Source organism: Coregonus clupeaformis, unplaced genomic scaffold (assembly GCF_020615455.1).
Source record: "Coregonus clupeaformis isolate EN_2021a unplaced genomic scaffold, ASM2061545v1 scaf0287, whole genome shotgun sequence".
NCBI classification, from domain to species: domain Eukaryota; kingdom Metazoa; phylum Chordata; class Actinopteri; order Salmoniformes; family Salmonidae; genus Coregonus; species Coregonus clupeaformis.
This window is the reverse complement of record NW_025533742.1, coordinates 146,424-170,232: the sequence shown is the minus strand read 5'-3', so window position 1 is coordinate 170,232 and position 23,809 is coordinate 146,424. Positions and strand designations below refer to the sequence as shown.

Here is a 23,809-nt window from a genome sequence, read left to right as displayed (position 1 = left end):
ACCCAGGTCTGGCTGTGCGTATTATGGATCACAATGAAAATGAGCAAGCAACATACCGGACAGTTCCGTAGGTCACCAATGGTGTTTGCTGTCTGCAGCAATTCCCCAAACATGTCCGACCGGAGCCTGTCGTTCTTTCCTAGGACGCGGTCCACCTGTTGGCTGGGACACAGAGGGGACTGGATATGAGGGATGTCCTTCTGCACTGTAAATCACATAAGCCTTATCCAAAACTAACAGCAAGTGGAAGTGGAACAACGTATGTAGTGACCCCTTAACAGGCTAGCACGGTCACACTTTACATTAGTGCCTTACTGCCCTTTATTTCTGTAAATACAGTACAGTTACAGTAAAGTTATTACACCATACTGACACACTGTACTTACACACAAGTTATACAGTTATACAGTTATAATAGCATTGTGCAGTTGGAGTACTTTGTCACTAAAAGTTTTGTGGGACGACCTACTAGAGCAGTAGGTCCATTCTATTACTAGCTGTGCTTACACACCTGGTACAAGGCATTCACATTATTTTAGTTATCATAGAATGCACTGTAATATGTTGCCAAGTCAATTCAAATCAAATATTTGTGGCATGCTTTGTAAACAACAGGTTTAGACTAACAGTGAAATGCTTACGTACGGGCTCTTCCCAACAATGCAGAGAGAAAAATATAGAAAAATAATAACACAAGGAAAAATACACAATGAGTAACGATAACTTGGCTATACACTGAGTGAACAAAACATTAGGAACCCCTGCTCTTTCCATGACATAGACTAACCAGGTGAATACAGGTGAAAGCTATGATCGCTTATTGATGTCACCTGTTAAATCCACTTCAATCAGTGTAGCTGAAGGGGATGAGCCAGGTTAAAGAAGAATTTTTAAGCCTTGAGACAATTGAGACATGGATTGTGTATGTGTGCCATTCAGAGGGTGAATGGGCAATACAAAATATTTAAGTGCATTTGAACGGGGTATGGTAGTAGTTGCCAGGCGCATCGGTTTGAGTGTGTCAAGAACTGCAACGCTGCTGGGTTTTTTACACTCAACAGTTTCCCGTGTGTATCAAGAACGGTCCACCACCCAAAGGACATCCAGGCAACTTGACACAACTGTGGGAAGCATTGGAGTCAACATGGCCCAGCATCAATGTGGAACACTTTCGACACCTTTCAGTCCATGCCCGACAAATTGAGGCTTTCGATGTGCAGGGGTACGAGGTAATTGAAGTAGATACACTATATATACAAAGTATGCGAACACCCCTTCAAATTACTGGATTCGCTATTTCAGCTACACCCGTTGCTGACAGGTGTATAAAGTCGAGCACACAGCCATGCAATCTCCATAGACAAACATTGGCAGTAGAATGGCATTACTGAAGAGCTCAGTGACTTTCAACGTGGCACCGTCATAGGATGTCACCTTTCCATCAAGTCACTTCATCAAATTTCTGCCCTGCTAGAGCTGCCCCGGTCAACTGTAGGTGCTGATACTGTGAAGTAGAAACGTCTAGGAGCAACAACGGCTCAGCCGCAAAGTGTTAGGTCACACAAGCCCACAGAACGGGACCGGCGAGTGCTGAAGCGCGTAGCGCGTAAAAAACCGTCTGTCCTCGGTTGTAACACTCACTACTGAGTTCCAAACTGCCTCTGGAAGCAACGTCAGCACAATAACTGTTCGGCACAATAACTGTTCGTCGGGAGCAGCCGCACACAAGCCTAAGATCACCATGCGCAATGTCAAGCATTGGCTGGAATGGTGTAAAGCTTGCCACCATTGGACTCTGGAGCAGTGGAAACGCGTTCTCTGGAGTGATTAATCACACTTCACCATCTGGCAGTCCGAATGACAAATTTGGGTTTGGCGGATGCCAGGAGAACGCTACCTGCCCAAATGCATGGTGCCAATTGTAAAGTTTGGTGGAGGAGGAATAATGGTTGTGGCTGTTTTTCATGGTTCGGGCTAGGCTCCTTAGTTCCAGGGAAGGGAAATCTTAACGCTACAGCATACAATGACATTCTAGAAGATTCTGTGCTTCCAACTTTGTGGCAACAGTTTGGAGAAGGCCCTTTCCTGTTTCAGCATGACAATGGGCCCCATGCACAAAGTGAGGTCATACAGAAATGGTTTGTCGAGATCAGTGTGGAAGAACTTGACTGGCCTGCACAGAGCCCTGACCTCAACTCCAAAAAACACCTTTGGGATGAATTTGTATGCCGACTGAGAGCAAGGCCTAATCGACCAACATCAGTGCCCGACCTCACTAATGCTCTTGTGGCAGAATGGAAGCAAGTCCCTGCAGCAATGTTCCAACATCTAGTGGAAAGCCTTCCCAGAAGAGTGGAGGTTGTTATAGCAGCAAAGGCGGGACCAACTCCATATAAATGCCCATGATTTTGGAATGAGATGTTCGACAAGCAGGTGTCCACATACATTTGGTCATGTAGTGTATGTAGCTATAGGTAGGGGTAAATTGACTAGGCATCAGGATAGATTATAAACAGTGGCAACAGCGTATGTGATGAGTCAAAAGAGTTAGAAGAGTTAGTACAAAGAAGGTCAATGCAGATAGTCCGGGTAGCTATTTGTTTAACTACTTAGTAGTCTTATGGCTTGGGTGTAGAAGCTGTTTACGGTCCTGTTTACGGTCCAGACTGGGTGCATCGGTACTGCTTGCCGTGCGGTAGCAGAGAGAAAAGTCTATGACTTGGGTGGTTGGTGTTTTTGTTAATTTTTAGGGCCTTCTTCTGACACCGCCTGGTATAGAGGTCCTGGATGGCAGGGAGCTCGGCCCCATGATTTGAGGGCCCATACCACATTTTTCATCCTCCTGAGGGAGAAGAGGCCTTGTCGTGGCTTCTTCACGACTGTGTTGGTGTGTAAGGACCATGTTAATTTCTTAGTGATTTGGACAACAAGGAACTTGAAGCTCTCAACCCGTTCCACCACATGCCCTCCATTTCCTGTGGTCCACGATCAGCTTGTTTGTCCTGCTGATGTTGAGGGAGAGGTTGTTGTCCTGGCACCACACTGCCAGGTCACAGACCTCCTCTCTATAGGTGGTCTCATCGTCATCAGTGATCAGGCCTACCACCGTCGTGTCATCAGCAAACTTAATGATGGTGTTATGGGTGAACAGGGAGTACAGCAGTGGACTAAGTACTCACCACTGAGGGGCCCTGTGTTAAGGGGCCGGCATGGCGGATGTGTTGTTGCCTACCCTCACCACCTGGGAGATGCCTGTCAGGAAGTCCAGGATCCAAATCAAATCAAATCAAAGCAAATTGTATTTGCCACATGCGCCGGATACAACAGGTGTAGACATTACAGTGAAATGCTTACTTACAAGGCCTTAACCAACAATGCAAAGTAAACATAAAAAAAAAAAATTGTGAAGCAAAAAAATAAACAAAAAGAAAAAGCAAATAACTAAAGAGCAGCAGTAAAATAAAATAACAGTAGGGAGGCTATATACAGGGGGGTACCGGTGCAGAGTCAATGTGCGGGGGCACCGGCTAGTCGAGGTAATTGAGGTAATATGTACATGTGGGTAGAGTTAAAGTGACTATGCATAAATAATAAACAGAGTAGCAGCAGAGTAAAAAAGGCAGTGCAAATTGTCCAGGTAGCCATGATTAGCTGTTCAGGAGTTTTATGTCTTGGGGGTAGAAGCTGTTGAGAAGCCTAGACTTGGCGCTCTGGTACCGCTTGCCGTACGGTAGCAGAGAGAACAGTCTATGACTAGGGTGGCTGGAGTCTTTGACAATTTTGAGGGCCTTCCTTTGACACCGCCTGGTATAGAGGTCCTGGATGGCAGGAAGCAGCTTGGCCCCAGTGATGTACTGGGCCGTACGCACTACCCTCTGTAGTGCCTTGCGGTCAGAGGCAGAGTAGTTGCCATACCAGGCGGTGATGCAACCAGTCAGGATGCTCTCGATGGTGCAGCTGTAGAGTTTTTTGAGGATCTGAGGACACATGCCAAATGTTTTCAGTCTCCTGAGGGGGAATAGGCTTTGTCGTGCCCTCTTCACGACTGTCTTAGTGTGTTTGGACCATGATAGTTCGTTGGTGATGTGGACACCAAGGAACTTGAAGCTCTCAACCTGTTCCACTACAGCCCCATCGATGAGAGTGGGGGTGTGCTCAGTCCTCTTTTTTTTTCCTGTAGTCCACAATCATCTCCTTTGTCTTGATCTCGTTGAGGGAGATGTTGTTATCCTGGCACCACATGGCCAGGTCTCTGACCTCCTCCTATAGGCTGTCTCATCGTTGTCGGTGATCAGGCCTACCACTGTTGTGTCGTCGGCAAACTTAATGAAGATGTTGGAGTTCACCCATGCAGTCATGGGTGAACAGGGAGTACAGGAGGGGACTGAGCACACACCCCTAAGGGGCCCCCGTGTTGAGGATCAGCATGGCAGATGTGTTGTTACCTACCCTTACTACCTGGGGGGCGGCTCGTCAGGAAGTCCAGGATCCAGTTGCAGAGGGGTGTAAACACAAGTCCCAGGATCCTTAGCTTAGTGATGAGCTTTGAGGGCACTATGGTGTTGATCGCTGAGCTGTAGTCAATGAATAGCATTCTCACGTAGGTGTTCCTCTTGTCCAGGTGGGAAAGGGCAGTGTGGAGTGCAATAGAGATTGCATCATCAGTGGATCTGTTGGGGCGGTATGCAAATTGGAGTGGGTCTAGGGTTTCTGGGATAATGGTGTTGATGTGAGCCATGACCAGCCTTTCAAAGCACTTCATGGCTACAGATGTGAGTGCTACGGGTCGGTAGTCATTTAGGCAGGTTATCTTAGTGTCCTTGGGCACAGGGACTATGGTGGTCTGCTTGAAACATGTTGGTATTACAGACTCAGTTAGGGACATGTTGAAAATGTCAGTGAAGACACTTGCCAGTTGGTCAGCACATGCTCGGAGTACACGTCCTGGTAATCCGTCTGGCCCTGCGGCCTTGTGAATGTTGACCTGCTTAAAAGTCTTACTCACATCGGCTACGGAGAGTGTGATCACATATTCATCGGGAATAGCTGGTGCTCTCATGCATGCTTCAGTGTTGCTTGCCTCGAAGTGAGCATAGAAGTGATTTATCTCATCTGGTAGGCTTGTGTCACTGGGCAGCTCGCGGCTGTGCTTCCCTTTGTAGTCTGTAATAGTTTTCAAGCCCTGCCACATCCGACGAGCATCAGAGCCGCTGTAGTACGATTCAATCTTAGTCCTGTATTGACTCTTTGCCTGTTTGATGGTTCGTCAGAGGGCATAGCGGCATTTCTTATAAGCTTCCGGGTTAGAGAAAGCGGCAGCTTTACCCTTTAGCTCAGTGAGGATGTTGCCTGTAATCCATGGCTTCTGGTTGGGGTATGTACGTACATTCACTGTGGGGACGACGTCATCAATGCACTTATTGATGAAGCCAGTGACTGATGTGGTGTACTCCTCAATGCCACCAGAAGAATCCCAGAACATATTCCAGTCTGTGCTAGCAAAAAAGTCCTGTAGCTTAGCATCTGCGTCATCTGACCACTTTTTTATTAACCGAGTCACTGGTGCTTCCTGCTTTAGTTTTTGCTTATAAGCAGGAATCAGGAGGATAGAGTTATGGTCAGATTTGCCAAATGGAGGGCGAGGGAGAGCTTTGTATGCGTCTCTGTGTGTGGAGTAAAGGTGGTCTAGATTTTTTTTTCCTCTGGTTGCACATTTACCATGCTGGTAGAAATTAGGTAGAACAGATTTAAGTTTCCCTGCATTAAAGTCCCCGGCCAGTAGGAGCGCTGCCTCTGGATGAGCGTTTTCCTGTATACTTATGGGCTTATACAGCTCATTGAGTGCAGTCTTAGTGCCAGCATTGGTTTGTGGTGGTATATAGACAGCTACGAATAATATAGAAGAAAACTCTCTTAGTAAATAGTGTGGTCTACAGCTTATCATGAGATACTCTACCTCAGGCGAGCAAAACCTTGAGGCTTCCTTAGCCTCTTAAGGCCCAAGCTGTTTTTTTACATGCATTTTTTATTTCTCTTTGCTATTTGGGCTTATTGGAACCTAATTAGAATAAAAACTAAGTATCATCTTTTGATATGATGTACTTTTAGAGAAAAATGATGTCCACATATGTGGATTCATGGTCCGAATTGCATTAGGCTAACATTTTCAACACAACTAATTTAAGTATGTATGTATGTATTTAGTGATTTAATTGTTATTTATTTCATTGGGACCATGTACAGCTTTTTAGCTGCATCAGAGCTAGCTTTTTTCCCATTTTACGTGTGTGCATGTTTACAAGCATATTAGCTGTTTCGAGGAGCCTCAGTCCATAAGTACACTTACGTGTACTTCATGTTTAGCGACCTACAAAGTTGCTAGTTTTTTTTCAAATTTGCATGTCATGACAAATATACAAGGCTTTTATAAATATCTAAATCAGAATAAGCCATGAAATATGACAGAACTTCTACACAATTGTGGACATAAGAGCTAAAAAGTGCTGTCCACGTATGTGACCACTAAGCCCTAGGAGTTAATATTAGATTTTTTGCACCAGCTGTTGTTTACAAATATACACAGACCGCCACCCCTTGTCTTACCGGAGTCGTTCTATCCTGACGATGTAGCGCATATCCCGCCAGCTGTATGTTATCAATATCGTCGTTCAGCCACGACTCGGTGAAACATAAGATATTACTGTTTTGAATGTCCCGTTGGTAGGATAACCGTAATCCTAGGTCGTCTACCTTATTTTCAAATGATTGAACATTGGCTAATAGGATTGATGGAAGAGGCAGTTTACTCGCTCGCCGTCGGATCCTTACAAGGCACCCCGACCTACGTCCACGATATCTCCGTCTCTTTCTCATGCGAATGATGGGAATTTGGGCCTTGTTGGGTGTCTGTAGGATATCCTTTGCGTCCGACTCGTTGAAGAAAAAATATTTGTCCAATACGAGGTGAGTAATCGCTGTCCTGATATCCAGAAGCTCTATTTGGTCATAACAGACGGTGGCAGAAACATTATGTACAGAATAAATTACAAATAACGCCAAAAAACACACATAATAGTAGAATTGGTTAGAGGGCTGTAAAACGGCAGCCATCTTCTCCGGCGCCATTATACACAATCCAGTTGCAGACGAAGGTGTTCATTCCCAGGGTCCTGAGCTTAGTGATGAGCTTTGAGGGTACTATGGTGTTGAACGCTGAGCTGAAGTAAATGAACAGCATTCTCAAATAGTTGTTCCTCTTTTCCAGGTGGGAGAAGGCAGTGTGGAATGCAATAGAGATTGCGTCATACAGTGGGGAAAAAAAGTATTTAGTCAGCCACCAATTGTGCAAGTTCTCCCACTTAAAAAGATGAGAGAGGCCTGTAATTCTCATCATAGGTACACGTCAACTATGACAGACAAATTGAGGAAAAGAAATCCAGAAAATCACATTGTAGGATTTTTTATGAATTTATTTGCAAATGATGGTGGAAAATAAGTATTTGGTCACCTACAAACAAGCATGATTTCTGGCTCTCACAGACCTGTAACTTCTTCTTAAGAGGCTCCTCTGTCCTCCACTCGTTACCTGTATTAATGGCACCTGTTTGAACTTGTTATCAGTATAAAAGACACCTGTCCACAACCTCAAACAGTCACACTGCAAACTCCACTATGGCCAAGACCAAAGAGCTGTCAAAGGACACCAGAAACAAAATTGTAGACCTGCACCAGGCTGGGAAGACTGAATCTGCAATAGGTAAGCAGCTTGGTTTGAAGAAATCAACTGTGGGAGCAATTATTAGGAAATGGAAGACATACAAGACCACTGATAATCTCCCTCGATCTGGGGCTCCACGCAAGATCTCACCCTGTGGGGTCAAAATGATCACAAGAACGGTGAGCAAAAATCCCAGAACCACACGGGGGGACCTAGTGAATGACCTGCAGAGAGCTGGGACCAAAGTAACAAAGCCTACCATCAGTAACACACTACGCCGACAGGGACTCAAATCCTGCAGTGCCAGACGTGTCCCCCTGCTTAAGCCAGTACATGTCCAGGCCCGTCTGAAGTTTGCTAGAGTGCATTTGGATGATCCAGAAGAGGATTGGGAGAATATCATATGGTCAGATGAACCCAAAATATAACTTTTTGGTAAAAACTCAACTCGTCGTGTTTGGAGGACAAAGAATGCTGAGTTGCATCCAAAGAACACCATACCTACTGTGAAGCATGAGGGTGGAAACATCATGCTTTGGGGCAGTTTTTCTGCAAAGGGACCAGGACGACTGATCCGTGTAAAGGAAAGAATGAATGGGGCCATGTATCGTGAGATTTTGAGTGAAAACCTCCTTCCATCAGCAAGGGCATTGAAGATGAAACGTGGCTGGGTCTTTCAGCATGACAATGATCCCAAACACACCACCCGGGCAACGAAGGAGTGGCTTCGTAAGAAGCATTTCAAGGTCCTGGAGTGGCCTAGCCAGTCTCCAGATCTCAACCCCATAGAAAATCTTTGGAGGGAGTTGAAAGTACGTGTTGCCCAGCGAGAGCCCCAAAACATCACTGCTCTAGAGGAGATCTGCATGGAGCAATGGGCCAAAATACCAGCAAAAGTGTGTGAAAACCTTGTGAAGACTTACAGAAAACGTGTGACCTGTGTCATTGCCAACAAAGGGTATATAACAAAGTGTATTGAGAAACTTTTGTTATTAACCAAATACTTATTTTCCACCATAATTTGCAAATTAATTCATTAAAAATCCTACAATGTGATTTTTTGGATTTTATTTTCTCATTTTGTCTGTCATAGTTGACGTGTACCTATGATGAAAATTACAGGCCTCTCTCATCTTTTTAAGTGGGAGAACTTGCACAATTAGTGGCTGACTAAATCCTTTTTTCCCCACTGTATGTGGATTTGTTGGGGTGGTATGCGAATTGGGGTGGGTCCAGGGTGTCTGGGATGATGGTGTTGATGTGAGCCATGACCAGCCTTTCAAAGCATTTCATGGCTACAGATGTGAGTGCTACAGGGCGATAGCCATTTAGACAGGTTATCTTGGCGTTATTTGGCACAGGGAATATGGTGGTATGCTTGAAACATGTAGTTATTACAGACTGGGTCAGGGGGAGGTTGAAAATGTCAGTGAAAACACCCGCCAGCTGGTCAGAGCATGCTCTGAGTACGTGTCCTGGTAATCCGTCTGGCCCGCGGCCTTGTGAATGCTAACCTGTTTAAAGGTCTTACTCACATCAGCTACGGAGAGCGAGACCACACAGTTGTCCAGAACTATTGGTGCTCTCATGCATGGTTCAGTGTTGCTTGCCTTGAAGCGAGCATAGAAGGCATTTAGCTCATCTGCTAGGCTTGTGTCACTGGGCAGCTCGCGGCTGGGTTTCCCTTTGAAATTTGTGATGGTTTTCAAGCCCTGCCACATCCGACGAGCATCAGTGCCGGCGTAGTAGGATTAGATCTTAGTCCTGTATTGACGTTTTGCCTGTTTGATGGTTCATCTAAGGTCTTAGCGGGATTTCTTATAAGCGTCCGGATTAGTGTCCCGCTCCTTGAAAGCGGCAGCTCTAGCCTTTAGCTCAGTGCGGATGTCATCTGTAATCCATGGCTTTTGGTTGGGATATGTGCGTACGGTCACTGTGGGGACGATACCTTCGATGCAATAATTAATGAAGCCAGTGACTGATGTGGTAAACTCCTCAATGTTATCGGATGAATCCCGGAACATATTCCAGTCTGTGCTAGCAAAACAGTTCTGTAGCTTAGCATCCGCTTCATCAGACCACTTCCGTATTGAGTGCATCACTGGTACCTCCTGTTTGAGTTTTTGCTTGTAAGCATGAATCAGGAGGATATAGTTATGGTCAGATTTGCAAAAGGGAGGGTGAGGGAGGGTATGGATTTCTTTGTGTGGAGTAAAGGTGATCTAGAGTTTTGTTGCCTCTAGCTGCACAGGTGACATGATGGTAAAAATGAGTTAAAACGGATTTCAGTTCCCCTGCATTAACGAGAAGTGCCCCCTCTGGCTGTGCATTTTCTTGTTTGCTTATGGCCCTATACAGCTCGTTGAGTGCGGTCATAGTGCCAGCATCAGTTTGTGGTGGTAAATAGACAGCTACGATAAATATAGATGAAAACGCTCTTGGTAAATAGTATGATGTACATCTTATCATGAGGTATTCTAACTCAGGCGAGCAACAACTCGACACATCCTTAACATTAGAGATCGCGCACCAGCTGTTGTTAACAAAGAGACACACCCCTCCCCCTCTCATCTTACCCGAAGCTGCCGTGCGATCTTGACAATGCATGGAAAAGCCAGTGAGGTGTATATTATCCAAGTTCTTGTTCAGTCACGACTTCGAGAAACATAGGATATTACAGTTCTTCAGGTTCCGTTGATAGGATAATCTCGAACGGAGCTTGTCCAGTTTGTTCTCTAGTGATTGTACGTTCTGCAAAAAAACTGAGGGCGATGGCGGTCTAGATGCTCGCCGACGTAGCCTAATCATGACTCCGCCTCGTTTGCCTCTCTTTCTTTCGCCGCCTCTTCCTTTTTCGAGTCCTTGGGATCAGGGCATGGTCCAGGGTAAGCATAACGTCCAGAGCTGCCGACTCGATGAAGTAGAAATCTTCATCCAAATCGAGGTTAGTGATCGCTGTTCTGATGTCCAGAAGCTGTTTTTGGTCATAGGAAATTATGGTGGAAATATGTTCCACTGCAGCGCCATCTTGCCAGAGAATCCCCTTTTGGCTTAGAGCAAAGATTCAGTTCAGTTTGTCACATTTTTTAGAGGAAGTACTTACCATAGGGCTGTGGTGGAGACATAATGCACTAACTCTGTGAAAGGAAGGGGGTCCGAGGAGGCGCCACAGCTACGACATACAAACTGAGGGGAGAAAAACAATGTTTCATGTCAAATGAAAATAACAGAATAACTATACAGAAAGTTAAAATTGGAAATCCGATGATATGTGTATATGCCTTGTCCAATTGGCCTTCGGGTCATCTATATACAGTGGGAGAACAAGTATTTGATACACTGCCGATTTTGCAGGTTTTCCTACTTACAAAGCATGTAATAATCAGACAGGTTTTTTACATGGAAGATACATTGGAGATAATATAAGCCAAGTATTGGAAACAATAGAACACTATGGAAAATATGGGAAACCAGACCTGCTATTCATAGCAGACTTCGAAAAGGCATTTGATAAAGTTCGACTGGGGTTTATATATAAATGCCTGGAGCATTTCAATTTTGGAGAATCTCTTATAAAATGGGTCAAAATCATGTATAGTAACCCTAGGTGTAAAATAGTAAATAATGGCTATTTCTCAGAAAGTTTTAAACTGTCAAGAGGAGTGAAACAAGGTTGTCCACTATCGGCATATCTATTTATTGTGGCCATCGAGATGTTAGCTATTAAAATCAGATCAAATGATAATATCAGAGGATTAGAAATACAGGGCTTAAAAACAAAGGTGTCATTGTACGCTGATGATTCATGTTTTCTTTTAAATCCACAACTAGAATCCCTCCACAGCCTCATAGAGGATCTAGATACATTTTCTAACCTCTCTGGATTACAACCAAATTATGACAAATGTACTATATTACGTATTGGATCACTAAAAAATACAATTTTTACATTACCATGTAGTTTACCAATAAAATGGTCTGATGGTGATGTGGATATACTCGGAATAAATATCCCAAAGGAAATAAATGATCTCACTTCAATACATTTTAATAGAAAGTTAGCAAAAATAGATAAGATCTTACTACCATGGAAAGGAAAATACCTGTCAATTTGTGGAAAAATCACCCTGATTAACTCTTTAGTATTATCCCAGTTTACCTATTTGCTTATGGTCTTGCCTACGCCTAGCGAACAGTTTTTTAAATTATATGAGAAAAAAATATTCAATTTTATTTGGAACGGCAAGCCAGACAAAATTAAAAGGGCATATTTATATAATGAATATGAATTCGGAGGACAGAAATTATTAAATATTAAAGCATTAGACCTATCACTAAAAGCTTCAGTCATACAAAGTTATACTTAAATCCGAACTGGTGCTCAAGCAAATTAGTAAGATTGTCTCACCCAATGTTCAAGAAAGGCCTTTTTCCCTTTATTCAGATTACAACCTCTCACTTTCAGTTATTTGAAAAGGAAATAATCTCCCAAATATCACTATTTCTAAAACAAGCCATAGAAAGTTGGTTGCAATTTCAATTTAATCCTCCAGAAACGACAGAACAAATAATGCAACAAATATTGTGGTTAAATTCAAATATACTAATTGACAAAAAACCTTTATGTTTTGACAGAATGTTTAAAAAAGGTATAATCTTCGTAAATGATATCATCGGTAGGACTGGTGGAGTTATGTCGCACATGCAGCTAACAAAAACATATGGAAATGTCTGCTCTACCCAAAATTACAACCAAATAATTGCAGCCTTACCGCAAAAGTGGAAGAGGAAAGTGGAAGGGGGAGAAAGTAAGGAACTTGTCTGTCGGCCTTGCATTAAAGAACATAATTGGTTAAGGAAAACTGTGATAAATAAAAAAGTATATCAGTTTCACTTAAGGACCAAAGGATTGACAGCCGTCCCATATAGATTGCAAAATAGTTGGGAAGAGATCTTTGACGTACCGATCCCATGGCATCGTGTTTATGAACTGACACGCAAAACGACACCGGATTCAAAAATTAGAATCTTTCAATTTAAATTATTATATAAAATTCTTGCTACCAATATAATGTTATTTATATGGGGGATACAATCTTCCCAGCTCTGCAGATTTTGCTGTGGTTCTGTCCATTTGTAGCTTGTTTTTGGACACAGGTCCAGGAATGGCTAAAGGATTGCAATATTTACCTGGGAAGACCTGGGAAGATACCTACTGGGTGATCTGAAAAGTCATAGTCAATCAATCAATAATATAATAATACTTTTAGCAAAAATGTTTATTTTTAATTCACAATCTGTAGAAGCAATGAGAATAGAAAGGTTCAGAACTTTTGTAAAACATCACAGTACGGTTGAAATATATATGGCAAATAGAAATCCTATAAGGATGGTGTTAAGAGATAGATGGGAGGTATTGAATAGAGTTGAAGGATGGGACTAATAACAAATAACAACAAATAATAACAAAGATAGCTAATAATGTAAGCATACTGTGTCCATAATAAGTATATAGGTTGTATGTTGGGAGCTTTTGGGAAAGAGCACAGTTAGAAAGATATGGCATATAGAAGCAAACCGGATGGACATCATGAAAATGATCGGAGAGGTTGAGAGTAGAAGAAGTTCAGGAGCAAAAAAATATATATATATATATATATATATATATATATATATATATATATATATATATATATATATATATATAATAGAATTATTGTAAAATTAACTCTGTCCATAAGGTGTAGATAGTAAGTATAGACCGGAAGTAGAGGCCTGGGCATTGTTGTTCACTAATTTACTCCAAGTAGGGAAAGGATGGTGGGGTTGAAAAGTAATAAAGGGGAGTATATATATTTAAAAAAACATGGGGGATTGGAAGTGATGCAGACAATTACATTGATAGAAGATACAATCTATCTGCAATATTAAGCTGATCCATTCCCCCACCCAAAAAATAAATAAATAAAATAAAATCATGTAGAGGTCTGTAATTTTTTATCATAGGTACACTTCAACTGTGAGAGATGGAATCTAAAACAAAAATCCAGAAAATCACATTGTATTTTTTAGTAATTAATTTGCATTTTATTGCATGACATAAGTATTTGATCACCTACCAACCAGTAAGAATTCCGGCTCTCACAGACCTTATTAGTTTTTCTTTAAGAAGCCCTCCTGTTCTCCACTCATTACCTGTATTAACTGCACCTGTTTGAACTCGTTACCTGTATAAAAGACACCTGTCCACACACTCAATCAAACAGACTCCAACCTCTCCACAATGGCCAAGACCAGAGAGCTGTGTAAGGACATCAGGGATAAAATTGTAGACCTGCACAAGGCTGGGATGGGCTACAGGACAATAGGCAAGCAGTTTGGTGAGAAGGCAACAACTGTTGGCGCAATTATTAGAAAATGGAAGTTCAAGATGACGGTCAATTAAACTCGGTCTGGGGCTCCATGCAAGATCTCACCTCGTGGGGCATCAATGATCATGAGGAAGGTGAGGGATCAGCCCAGAACTACACGGCAGGACCTGGTCAATGACCTGAAGAGAACTGGGACCACAGTCTCAAAGAAAACCATTAGTAACACACTACGCCGTCATGGATTAAAATCCTGCAGCGCACGCAAGGTCCCCCTGCTCAAGCCAGCGCATGTCCAGGCCCGTCTGAAGTTTGCCAATGACCATTTGGATGATCCAGAGGAGGAATGGGAGAAGGTCATGTGGTCTGATGAGACAAAAAATAGAGCTTTTTGGTCTAAACTCTACTCGCCGTGTTTGGAGGAAGAAGAATGATGAGTACAACCCCAAGAACACCATCCCAACCGTGAATCATGGAGGTGGAAACATCATTCTTTGGGGATGCTTTTCTGCAAAGGGGACAGGACAACTGCACCGTATTGAGGGGAGAATGGATGGGGCCATGTATCGCGAGATCTTGGCCAACAACCTCCTTCCCTCAGTAAGAGCATGGAAGATGGGTCGTGGCTGGGTCTTCCAGCATGACAACGACCAGAAACACACAGCCAGGGCAACTAAGGAGTGGCTCCGTAAGAAGCATCTCAAGGTCCTGGAGTGGCCTAGCCAGTCTCCAGACCTGAACCCAATAGAACATCTTTGGAGGGAGCTGAAAGTCCGTATTGCCCAGCGACAGCCCCGAAACCTGAAGGATCTTGAGAAGGTCTGTATGGAGGAGTGGGCCAAACTCCCTGCTGCAGTGTGTGCAAACCTGGTCAAGACCTACAGGAAACGTATGATCTCTGTAATTGCAAACAAAGGTTTCTGTACCAAATATTAAGTTCTGCTTTTCTGATGTATCAAATACTTATGTCATGCAATAAAATGCAAATGAATTACTTAAAACTCATACAATGTGATTTTCTGGATTTTTGTTTTAGATTCTGCCTCTCACAGTTGAAGTGTACCTATGATAAAAATTACAGACCTCTACATGCTTTGTAAGTAGGAAAACCTGCAAAATCAGCAGTGTATCAAATACTTGTTCTCCCCACTTTATGTATATTTCGCAAAATCTAATTTATGCTTTTTTAAATCTTCCCTTCGCTGTGTATGTTTGCTGTGTGTATGCTTTTATTTATGCATGTATATGGCTTTCTTAGGCCAAAAATAACTGGCCCAAACTGGCTGATAATATCATTATAAGATGATAACACATTATAAACACTTCATAGACACTGATGGCAAGGCTTATAATGCATTATGGACGTATCATAATGCATTATATCTGTATCCCTTAAGTAGAGTGTTACCCACTAGTCTATATGTCTCTCCTTTTCCCTCTTTCCAATCAACAGTGGAATAAATAAATCACATTACCTGTTCATAAAGTGTCATGGCAAACTTCTGGTGGGTAATGCAGGACTTGGATGTACAGGCCTCAGTCGCTGTGTCAGAAACTATGTGCAGGTGAATCCTCTCCAGAATGTTCTCCTTGTGCACCAAGAATTAAACAAAATGAGGTCAGACATCTGAAGTCAGTTACTGTTAGAGTTTTCCATTACATCCTTAGCATCTGTAGCCCAAACTATCCTGATACACATATCTGTGAGTAAAAAAACATAACAGTGTACACTGAGTGTACAAAACGTTAACAACACCTAACTAATATTGAGTTGCACTTGTAGTCCATGCCTCAATTCATCGGAACATGGACTACAAGGTGTCGAAAGCATTCCACAGGGATGATGGTCCATGTTGACTCCAATGCTTCCCACAGTTGTCTCAAGTTGGCTGGATGTCCTTTGGGTGGTGGACCATTCTTGATACACACGGAAAACTGTTGAGTGTGAAAAACCAGCAGTGTTGCAGTTATTGACACACTTAAACAGGTGCGCCTGGCACCTACTACTATACCCCGTTCAAAGGCACTTCAATCTTTTGTCTTGGCCATTCACCCTCTGAATGACACACATCTGTCCATAATAAAGCGCAGCTTCTTAACAACACTATCAACAAGGCAGGTCCTACAGGCCCTAGTTTTGTCGCACCTGGACTACTGTTCAGTCGTGTGGTCAGTTGCCACAAAGACAGACTTAGGAAAATTACAATTGGCTCATAACAGGGCAGCACGGCTGGCCCTTAAATGTACACGGGGAGCTAACATTAATGATATGCATGTCAATCTCTCATGGCTCAAAGTGGAGGAAAGATTGACTTCATCACTACATGTTTTTGTAAGAGGTGTTGACAAGCTGAACGCACCGAGATGTCTGTTTAAACTAATAGCACAAAGCTCGGACACCCATGCATACCCCATGAGAGGTCTCCTCACAATCCCCAAGTCCAGAACAGACTATGGGAGGCGCACAGTACTACATAGACCCATGACTACATGGAACCATACTCCACATCAGGTAACTGATGCAAGCAATCAGATTTTAAAAAACAGATTAAAAAATCATCTTATGGAGCAGTGGGGACTGTGAAGAGACACACACAGGCGCTTGCACATGCACTCCACACACACGTACATTGTAACATTGTGGTATGGTGGTATTATACATTTGTTTTGTAGATATGTAGTGGTGTAATAATGTTATATGATGTACTGCTTTATCTTTTGTTTTATGTGTAATAGGAAGACCCCTTGGCAGCAGGTAATGGGGATCCCGAATAAATACTAATACAAATACATACACAATCCATGTCTCAATTGTCTCAAGGTTTTAAAATCCTTCTTTAACCTGTCTCCTCCCCTTTATCTACACTGATTGAAGTGGTAACATCAATAAGGGATCATAGCTTTCACCTGGATTCACCTGGTCTGTCTATGTCATGGAAAGAGCAGGTGATCCTAATGTTTGGTACACTCAGTAAATAATTTACCCAAAAGGCAAGTGCTTTTTTTTACCCTCTGACCTCCTAGCTTCTGTTCCTTTAGCTCAGTGTTTCCCAAACCTCTCCTTAAAGTACCCCCAGCCGTTTCCACTTATTTGATTTATTCCAGAACTAGCACAGCTTAACTGGTTAAGTGACTAGTTGAATCAGGTGTATTTGTACTGGAATACATAGGCTGGGATAGGGTTGCAAAATTACTTTTGGGAAAGTTACTGGAATTTTGCAAATTTAAGGGGTACCAAAGGAGAGTTTTGGCTGATATGACATTGCGATCGCTAAAAAGAAAGTGCTACGGTTCTAGACTTACAAAGCACTCTGCAGCGTCGTCCATGTGGCCTAGTTGGAAGCGCTGCTCGTCCTTAAAGGTTTCAGCGAGGGCGTGGCGCAGGCTATCCGAAGGCAACGCTCGCTCTCGGCTCTGCTGGAACTGGCTGAAAATACTCTACAGGGAGAAAAAGCGTTGTAGAGAATTGAGGGGCGAGGGAAATACTGTAAATTGCCTTATTTATCAAGTCACTAAGTGCCAGTTTCCTGGACCCAGATTCAGCTCAGTCCTGGACTAAAAAGAATGTTCAATGCAGTCTAGGATTAGTCTTAATTCTAGGTCTGGAACACCGCCCACTGGGCACAGACAATTCAACGTCTATTCCACGTTGGTTCAACGTTATTTAATTGAAATGACTTGGAAACAATATTGATTCAACCAGCGTGTGCCCAGTGGGTGGGTTTAAAAGATCTACAAATATCAATGGCTATTTTTGTTTAAATAAAAACAAAATAACTATTCTACATTTTTTATGAGTGGTATGGTAAACTTGGACATCTTGTGATAAAATAATATGCCATTTAGCAGACACTTTTATCCAAAGCGACTTACAGTCATGCGTGCATACATTTTTTGTGTATGGGTGGTCCCGGGGATCGAACCCACTACCTTGGCGTTACAAGCACTGTTCTCTACCAGCTGAGCTACAGAGGACCACTATCTCTTGAATAAGTCATTCAACTAGGTGGAAGATGTATTGTGATTATGATATTATATACAAACCTTTAAAGCGCAGAAAATGCAGGCATCCCCTAGACAAAAATGACCAGGAAGCTGTCTCAAACTCCTCCTGAAAATGTCCAACTGCCATAGCACCTGTTCAGGTGAAATGACAGAATTGTACTGATCATATTCAAATCACATTTATATGTATATTAATCCAACAATATCTGTTTTAGTCCTACATGAAGTTCTACATGAAATGTAGACCTACGTCCTACATAGAAAAAAGCATGGATAAATCTTAATTTAGTAGTAATCTTGCCCCTTAGCCTTCCATAGGAAATAATCTATGTTTACACTGTTGCATAAACCTGCATATTGACAAGGTTTAGCAATCACCTGTACGGCACTGTTGAGGAAGCAGCTATTCTGTCCTGGTTCGTTCAGCAGGCCTTTGGTGAGAGCCAGAGACAACATGCTCCCAGGCTGATAGGACTTCCCCAGACCCCCACCACCACCAACACCTCCAGGCTTTTTGAAGAGCTTGACCCATGCCATAGAGTTAGAGCCTGCCCCTGGGGAAAGAGCAGTCACCAGTTGTTTTTATGCTCTAATAGGAAATGGATATACAAATGTGGTTCTGGACCAGGAGTTTAAGACCGCTGTTATGAGATATATCCATAGAGAATACTTTAATCATACAATAAATCCTGAGGGGTAAGTCCTTATGTGTCCATGCAAATCTTAGAGAGTGAATAGCACTTGGCCACTGGTTATGATCACACATTGGTTTAGGTAGGATTTAGTGACTTGTGTGATGGGAGCTGTTGTTTACCTTCTCCAGAGAGTGGGGGAGGCTTGCTGCAGCTGGACATACTGGGAAGCGGGACCTAGCAGGCCATGGGACCAATCCATTACATCCCTGCCTCGCACTTCCAAAGAGATCCATTGAAGTCCTTCCCAGGCTCATCCATAGGGAAGCTTTGCAATAGCACTATTGGACATTGAATGACAATGAGACCAAGTCTAAAGAGAGGAAGAGAGATGGGACAAATCATTGGCTTAAAAAAAAACTTTGGGCAATGACAGCACAAAGAGCACAAACCGTCATTCTTTTACCAAACTTTGCATCTGCACTGTTCTTAAAGTAAACAGCTTTGTGAGAAAAAAAATTCTGCGGGAATTGTTAAAAGTAGTAATTGTGCATAGAGTTGTATGGTTTGTTTAACTTTGCAATCATTGGTTTTTGTTTGACATACATTTTAAAGTGAAAAAGCTGGGTCTCAATGTCACTCTGTTACCGTGGAATTGCCCTACTGCTTTCAAAGGATGATAATATTCAATGCCAGTGAGTTACCACTTAAATGAACATGTATCTAACTTGAATATTTTTCTTGTGTTAATTTTCAAATAGATTTTTGGAACAGATTAGGGACAGATAAAAATGTACAGTTGAACCAGTTTTTCAATAAAATGCATCATAGTTTAAGCCAATTGTCAATGCTATTTGTGATACAATTCCCTGATTTCCCATGGCCACCCCTGACTGGTGCTTGGTCCCCCCTCTGGCCCCCCATAAAAATTAAATAATCTTAGAATAGCCCCTATTATTATGTTGCTTTACTGCCATTGTTTTATCCCATGCCTTCATACATTGTTTATGACCTTCTCAAAGTGTTATGATTTTATTTTACATACACCTAAATAGAATCTAGATGATGATAGTTATATAAGTGATCATAGATACTAGAGACTAGTGACCATAGAGACTAGGCCAACGGTTGCAATGGCTTCTCTGTGTTGTGATTGACGGGAGCTGGGTGGACAACGTTACAACTGTATAGGCTACTTGGGCAATGAATCAACCGTCAGTTCACAGGCATTAGCTGCTTTCCAAGTCACGGGTTGTCACAGCACTGAAAAATACAGTACAGCCTGGCATACACATTATTTCATCACATTAGGACTGTGTGGAAGTCTGGATATTCCCCATACCAAAACAGCACACATATCTAGCTAACTAGGCCAATGAGGCTCCCTGCAGGGTTGGGGTCAATTCGAATGGAAGTCAGTCGATTCTGGAAGTAAACTGACATTCCAATCCAATAACTGAAAAAAGGGCATCTATTTTCAATGACTACTCAATAAACTGAAAAGTAGAAGATACAGTACATGACCAAAAGTATGTGGACACCTGCTTGTCGAACATCTCATTCCAAAATCATGGGCCTTAATATGGAGTTGGTCCCCCCTTTGCTGCTATAACAGCCTCCACTCTCCTGGAAAGGCTTTCCACTAGATGTTGGAACATTGCTGCGGGGACTTGCTTCCTTTCAGCCACAAGAGCATTAGTGAGGTCGGGCACTGATGTTGGGCGATTAGGCCTGGCTCGCAGTCGGTGTTCCAATTCATCCCAAAGGTATTCGATGGGGTTGAGGTCATTGTATGTCATTGTATGCTGTAGCGTTAATATTTCCCTGCACTGGAACTAAGGGGCCTAGCCCAAACCAAGAAAAATAGCCCCAGACCATTATTCCTTCTCCACCAAACTTTACAGTTGGCACTATGCATTCGGGCAGGTAGCGTTCTCCTGGCATCCGCCAAATCCAGATTAATCCATCAGACTGCCAGATAGTGAAGCGTGATTCATCACTCCAGAGAACGCGTTTCCACTGCTCCAGAGTCCAATGGCTTTACACCACTCATGTGCATGGTGATCTTAGGCTTGTGTGCGGCTGCACGGCCATGGAAACCCATTTCATTAAGCTCCCAACGAACAGTTATTGTGCTGACGTTGCTTCCAGAGGCAGTTTGGAACTCGGTAGTGAGTGTTGCAACCGAGGACAGACAATTTTTCTGTGAGCTTGTGTGGCTACCACTTCGCTGCTGAGCCATTGTTGCTCCTAGATGTTTCCACTTCACAATAGCAGCACTTACAGTTGACCGGAGTAGCTCTAGCAGGGCAGAAATTTGATGAACTGACTTGTTGGAAAGGTGGCATCCTATGACGGTGTCACGTTGAAAGTCACTGAGCTCTTCTGTAAGGCCATTCTACTACCAATGTTTGTCTATGGAGATTGCATCACTGTCTGCTCGATTTTATACATCTGTCAGCAACGGGTGTGGATGAACTAGCCGAATCCACTTATTTGAAGGGGTGTCCACATACTTTTGTATATATAGTGTATTTATTTCAAAAGTTGTTGAATGTTTTTTTTGTATTTTTATCACTTCCTGAATTGACTGCCTTCAATTCAAATGGATCCAATCCTGGTTTCCCTGCACTCTGAAACATTACAGACAGGACAGCTTTTGATCTTGTTGCCAAGCTGTGATGCTGCCGAGTCATGATGCTTTCCAGGAAGCCACAGAATTAATTCCATATGAAGTAGGATTAGGCCTCGACCCAAGTAATAGCCCTAATATCCTACAGGTAGGTAACCTAGAAGCACATTACAAAACATTAGGTTACTCTTATAGGAGTGTAATAACACTGTAATTACACTTTATTCTACACTGAACTCCATCTCTATCACTACGTGATAGTAAAGCATTACAAAAACATTTATGTTATTACAATGTTGTTATTGTAGTAATTACAGTATTAATACACAGGTATACGAGCAAATTAATGCAAAGTGTTACCGTTAAGCTATTCTCATCCTCTTCTCTAAGAGTTGGCTATGGACTATCACTTTAGTGTTTCTAATCCATAAAGACACTGCTATATAACACATAATATTTTATATTCTATAATATTTTCTGGGTCCAACCGGCCACATTTTTCTTGAAAGATGGTTATCCTCCTCCTGTCTGACAATCTAGTCAGATCTCAGATGTGCCATGGATACAATAAGCAGGAAGAATTATACTTCTCATTAATACTGTACCTGTGTCCCAAATGGCATCCTATTCCCTTTGAAGTGCTCTACTTTTGACCAGGACCCATAGGGGACTATATAGGGAATAGGGTGCCATTTGGGATGCATGGAATACCTCCTAATAATAGTTATGTATTAAACAAGAAGCCCTGTATTAAGACAAGTAAATCCCAACCCAAAGTGCTCTACAAACCTGCTTCTGAGATCATACAAGAGCTAGAGGCAATAGCTCCATCTTTCCATCTGATAAGTGGGTGGAATTCTAGCCATATTGCCTCAAAACTACCTAGATGTAGGGGCTAGATTATGTTTGCTTCTGGACAGGGCTGCTGCTTGGTTTGAATAAGCTATAGCCCTGTCCAGAAACTACCTGTTAGGCACTAATACAGATCCGAAAGGTTTGGATAAGAATAAGCAACATGACAGAACAGCGCACCTATCAATACATGACTTTATGTTATGCATGAAATTAGATGTGTTTTCAGTGAACTATCCTTTCACATGTTGTTTGCCATCACTGACTTTAGCATAATATCTGCACCTGTAGTTGACCCATGTTTGTCCTTATTTCTGCTATTTCCAAATTAGATGTTTTTGCTTGTAACAATAAAATATTTACAACATTTACAAAATGTTCACTGGATACACTAGATACACTGCCTTCAATTCGAATTGAGCCCAACCCTGGTATCCATGTTGTGACCAAAAAGTGGCATACATATATATACCTGAATAATCACAAGCAAATAGAATAGACATGAACAAATATTATTCAATCTGTTTATCTGCACATGTGGTGTATTCTTCAAATAGAAAAAGGATGCTTATCATAGCCCTATAATTATAACCTAAACCTTCATATGATATCATTTAGCCTATAATCCATCCTTGCATGGACTGTATTATTCTAAATAGCGACGGTTTTTTCTACCATGCATAGGACTACTTCAGATGCCATTGCATATCCTGCAATTTACACCTGTTAGGACGCATGCGTGTTATGGGGGAACCGCTTTATTTACCGCAACTCGTATCACTGCATCACAGAAAACATACCCGTTCGATACAAAATCTCATAACACACATGCAAAACTCACCGTATCGCGTCGATAATATTTGGCCGATATAATAGATCTCCCAAAGCAGCTTAGTTGTCAACATTAGATTCCCACAAGTGTTGCCCCCTAAAAATCCTATAAGCAAAAATGACTGCAATAGACTACCCAGACACGCTCGTGGATAATGTCAGGCAGTACGGATGGATGGAATCTGTGGTCAAATGCAGTAATAAATTGCAACGCTAGTGCAGTGATACAATGCCAACCCGCATTTTAAACGTCATACCCGAATACTTATTGTCTCTTGTCTTATTCTAGCCTGACAATGTCCTTGATGTTTTGTCGTTTTCGGTTCAAATACGGAATTCATTTCGGGAAATAAATCCAGTAGCGGTCTATGCCTGAATGTCATCCGCAGATTAGTGATGTTTTGAGAGTTGCGAGGTCAAAATCCGCCCCTAGTGTACAGTAGCCTACTGCAATTCCCAAAGTAATATCTCGGCCTCATGGGCGCACTTGATGGCAAATCGCTTGTCTCGCAGAGCAGACACAAGCATTCGGCGATTGGTTTGTCCCATTTGAGGTGAGACTAGAAATCACATGACTCTCAAAAAACTGTTTCACAATAAGGCTGACTGCAGCATGTAACGTGGCAATAGTCTAGGCTTACTGTATAAAGCTATGCTTTGATGTTTGCAATTATAAAATGCAGTTATCTAAAGACCATGTTCCTTGAGATAAAAACATATTCAGGGGGGAAATATAGATGGGTCATTCTGCGAGGAAAGAAAAGTATATGTC

At 42.3% G+C, this 23,809-nt stretch overlaps 1 protein-coding gene across 2 annotated transcripts in view; it reads right to left on the bottom strand.

The window, feature by feature from the left end:
- Positions 1 to 23,524, bottom strand: part of usp53b (ubiquitin specific peptidase 53b) — a 60,341-nt gene extending 36,817 nt beyond the window's left edge. For both annotated transcript variants that reach the window (XM_045214617.1, XM_045214618.1), the window contains exons 1-8: positions 23,048 to 23,524; positions 18,905 to 19,095; positions 18,469 to 18,644; positions 18,130 to 18,222; positions 17,389 to 17,523; positions 15,561 to 15,674; positions 10,821 to 10,903; positions 57 to 162 (exon numbers count right to left, since the gene is read on the bottom strand). In XM_045214617.1, coding sequence (XP_045070552.1) covers positions 57 to 162; positions 10,821 to 10,903; positions 15,561 to 15,674; positions 17,389 to 17,523; positions 18,130 to 18,222; positions 18,469 to 18,644; positions 18,905 to 18,944 — 747 coding nt within the window. In that variant the 5' untranslated portion in view covers positions 18,945 to 19,095; positions 23,048 to 23,524. The remainder of the gene's footprint in view (positions 1 to 56; positions 163 to 10,820; positions 10,904 to 15,560; positions 15,675 to 17,388; positions 17,524 to 18,129; positions 18,223 to 18,468; positions 18,645 to 18,904; positions 19,096 to 23,047) is intronic.
- Positions 23,525 to 23,809: the final 285 nt, after the last annotated feature.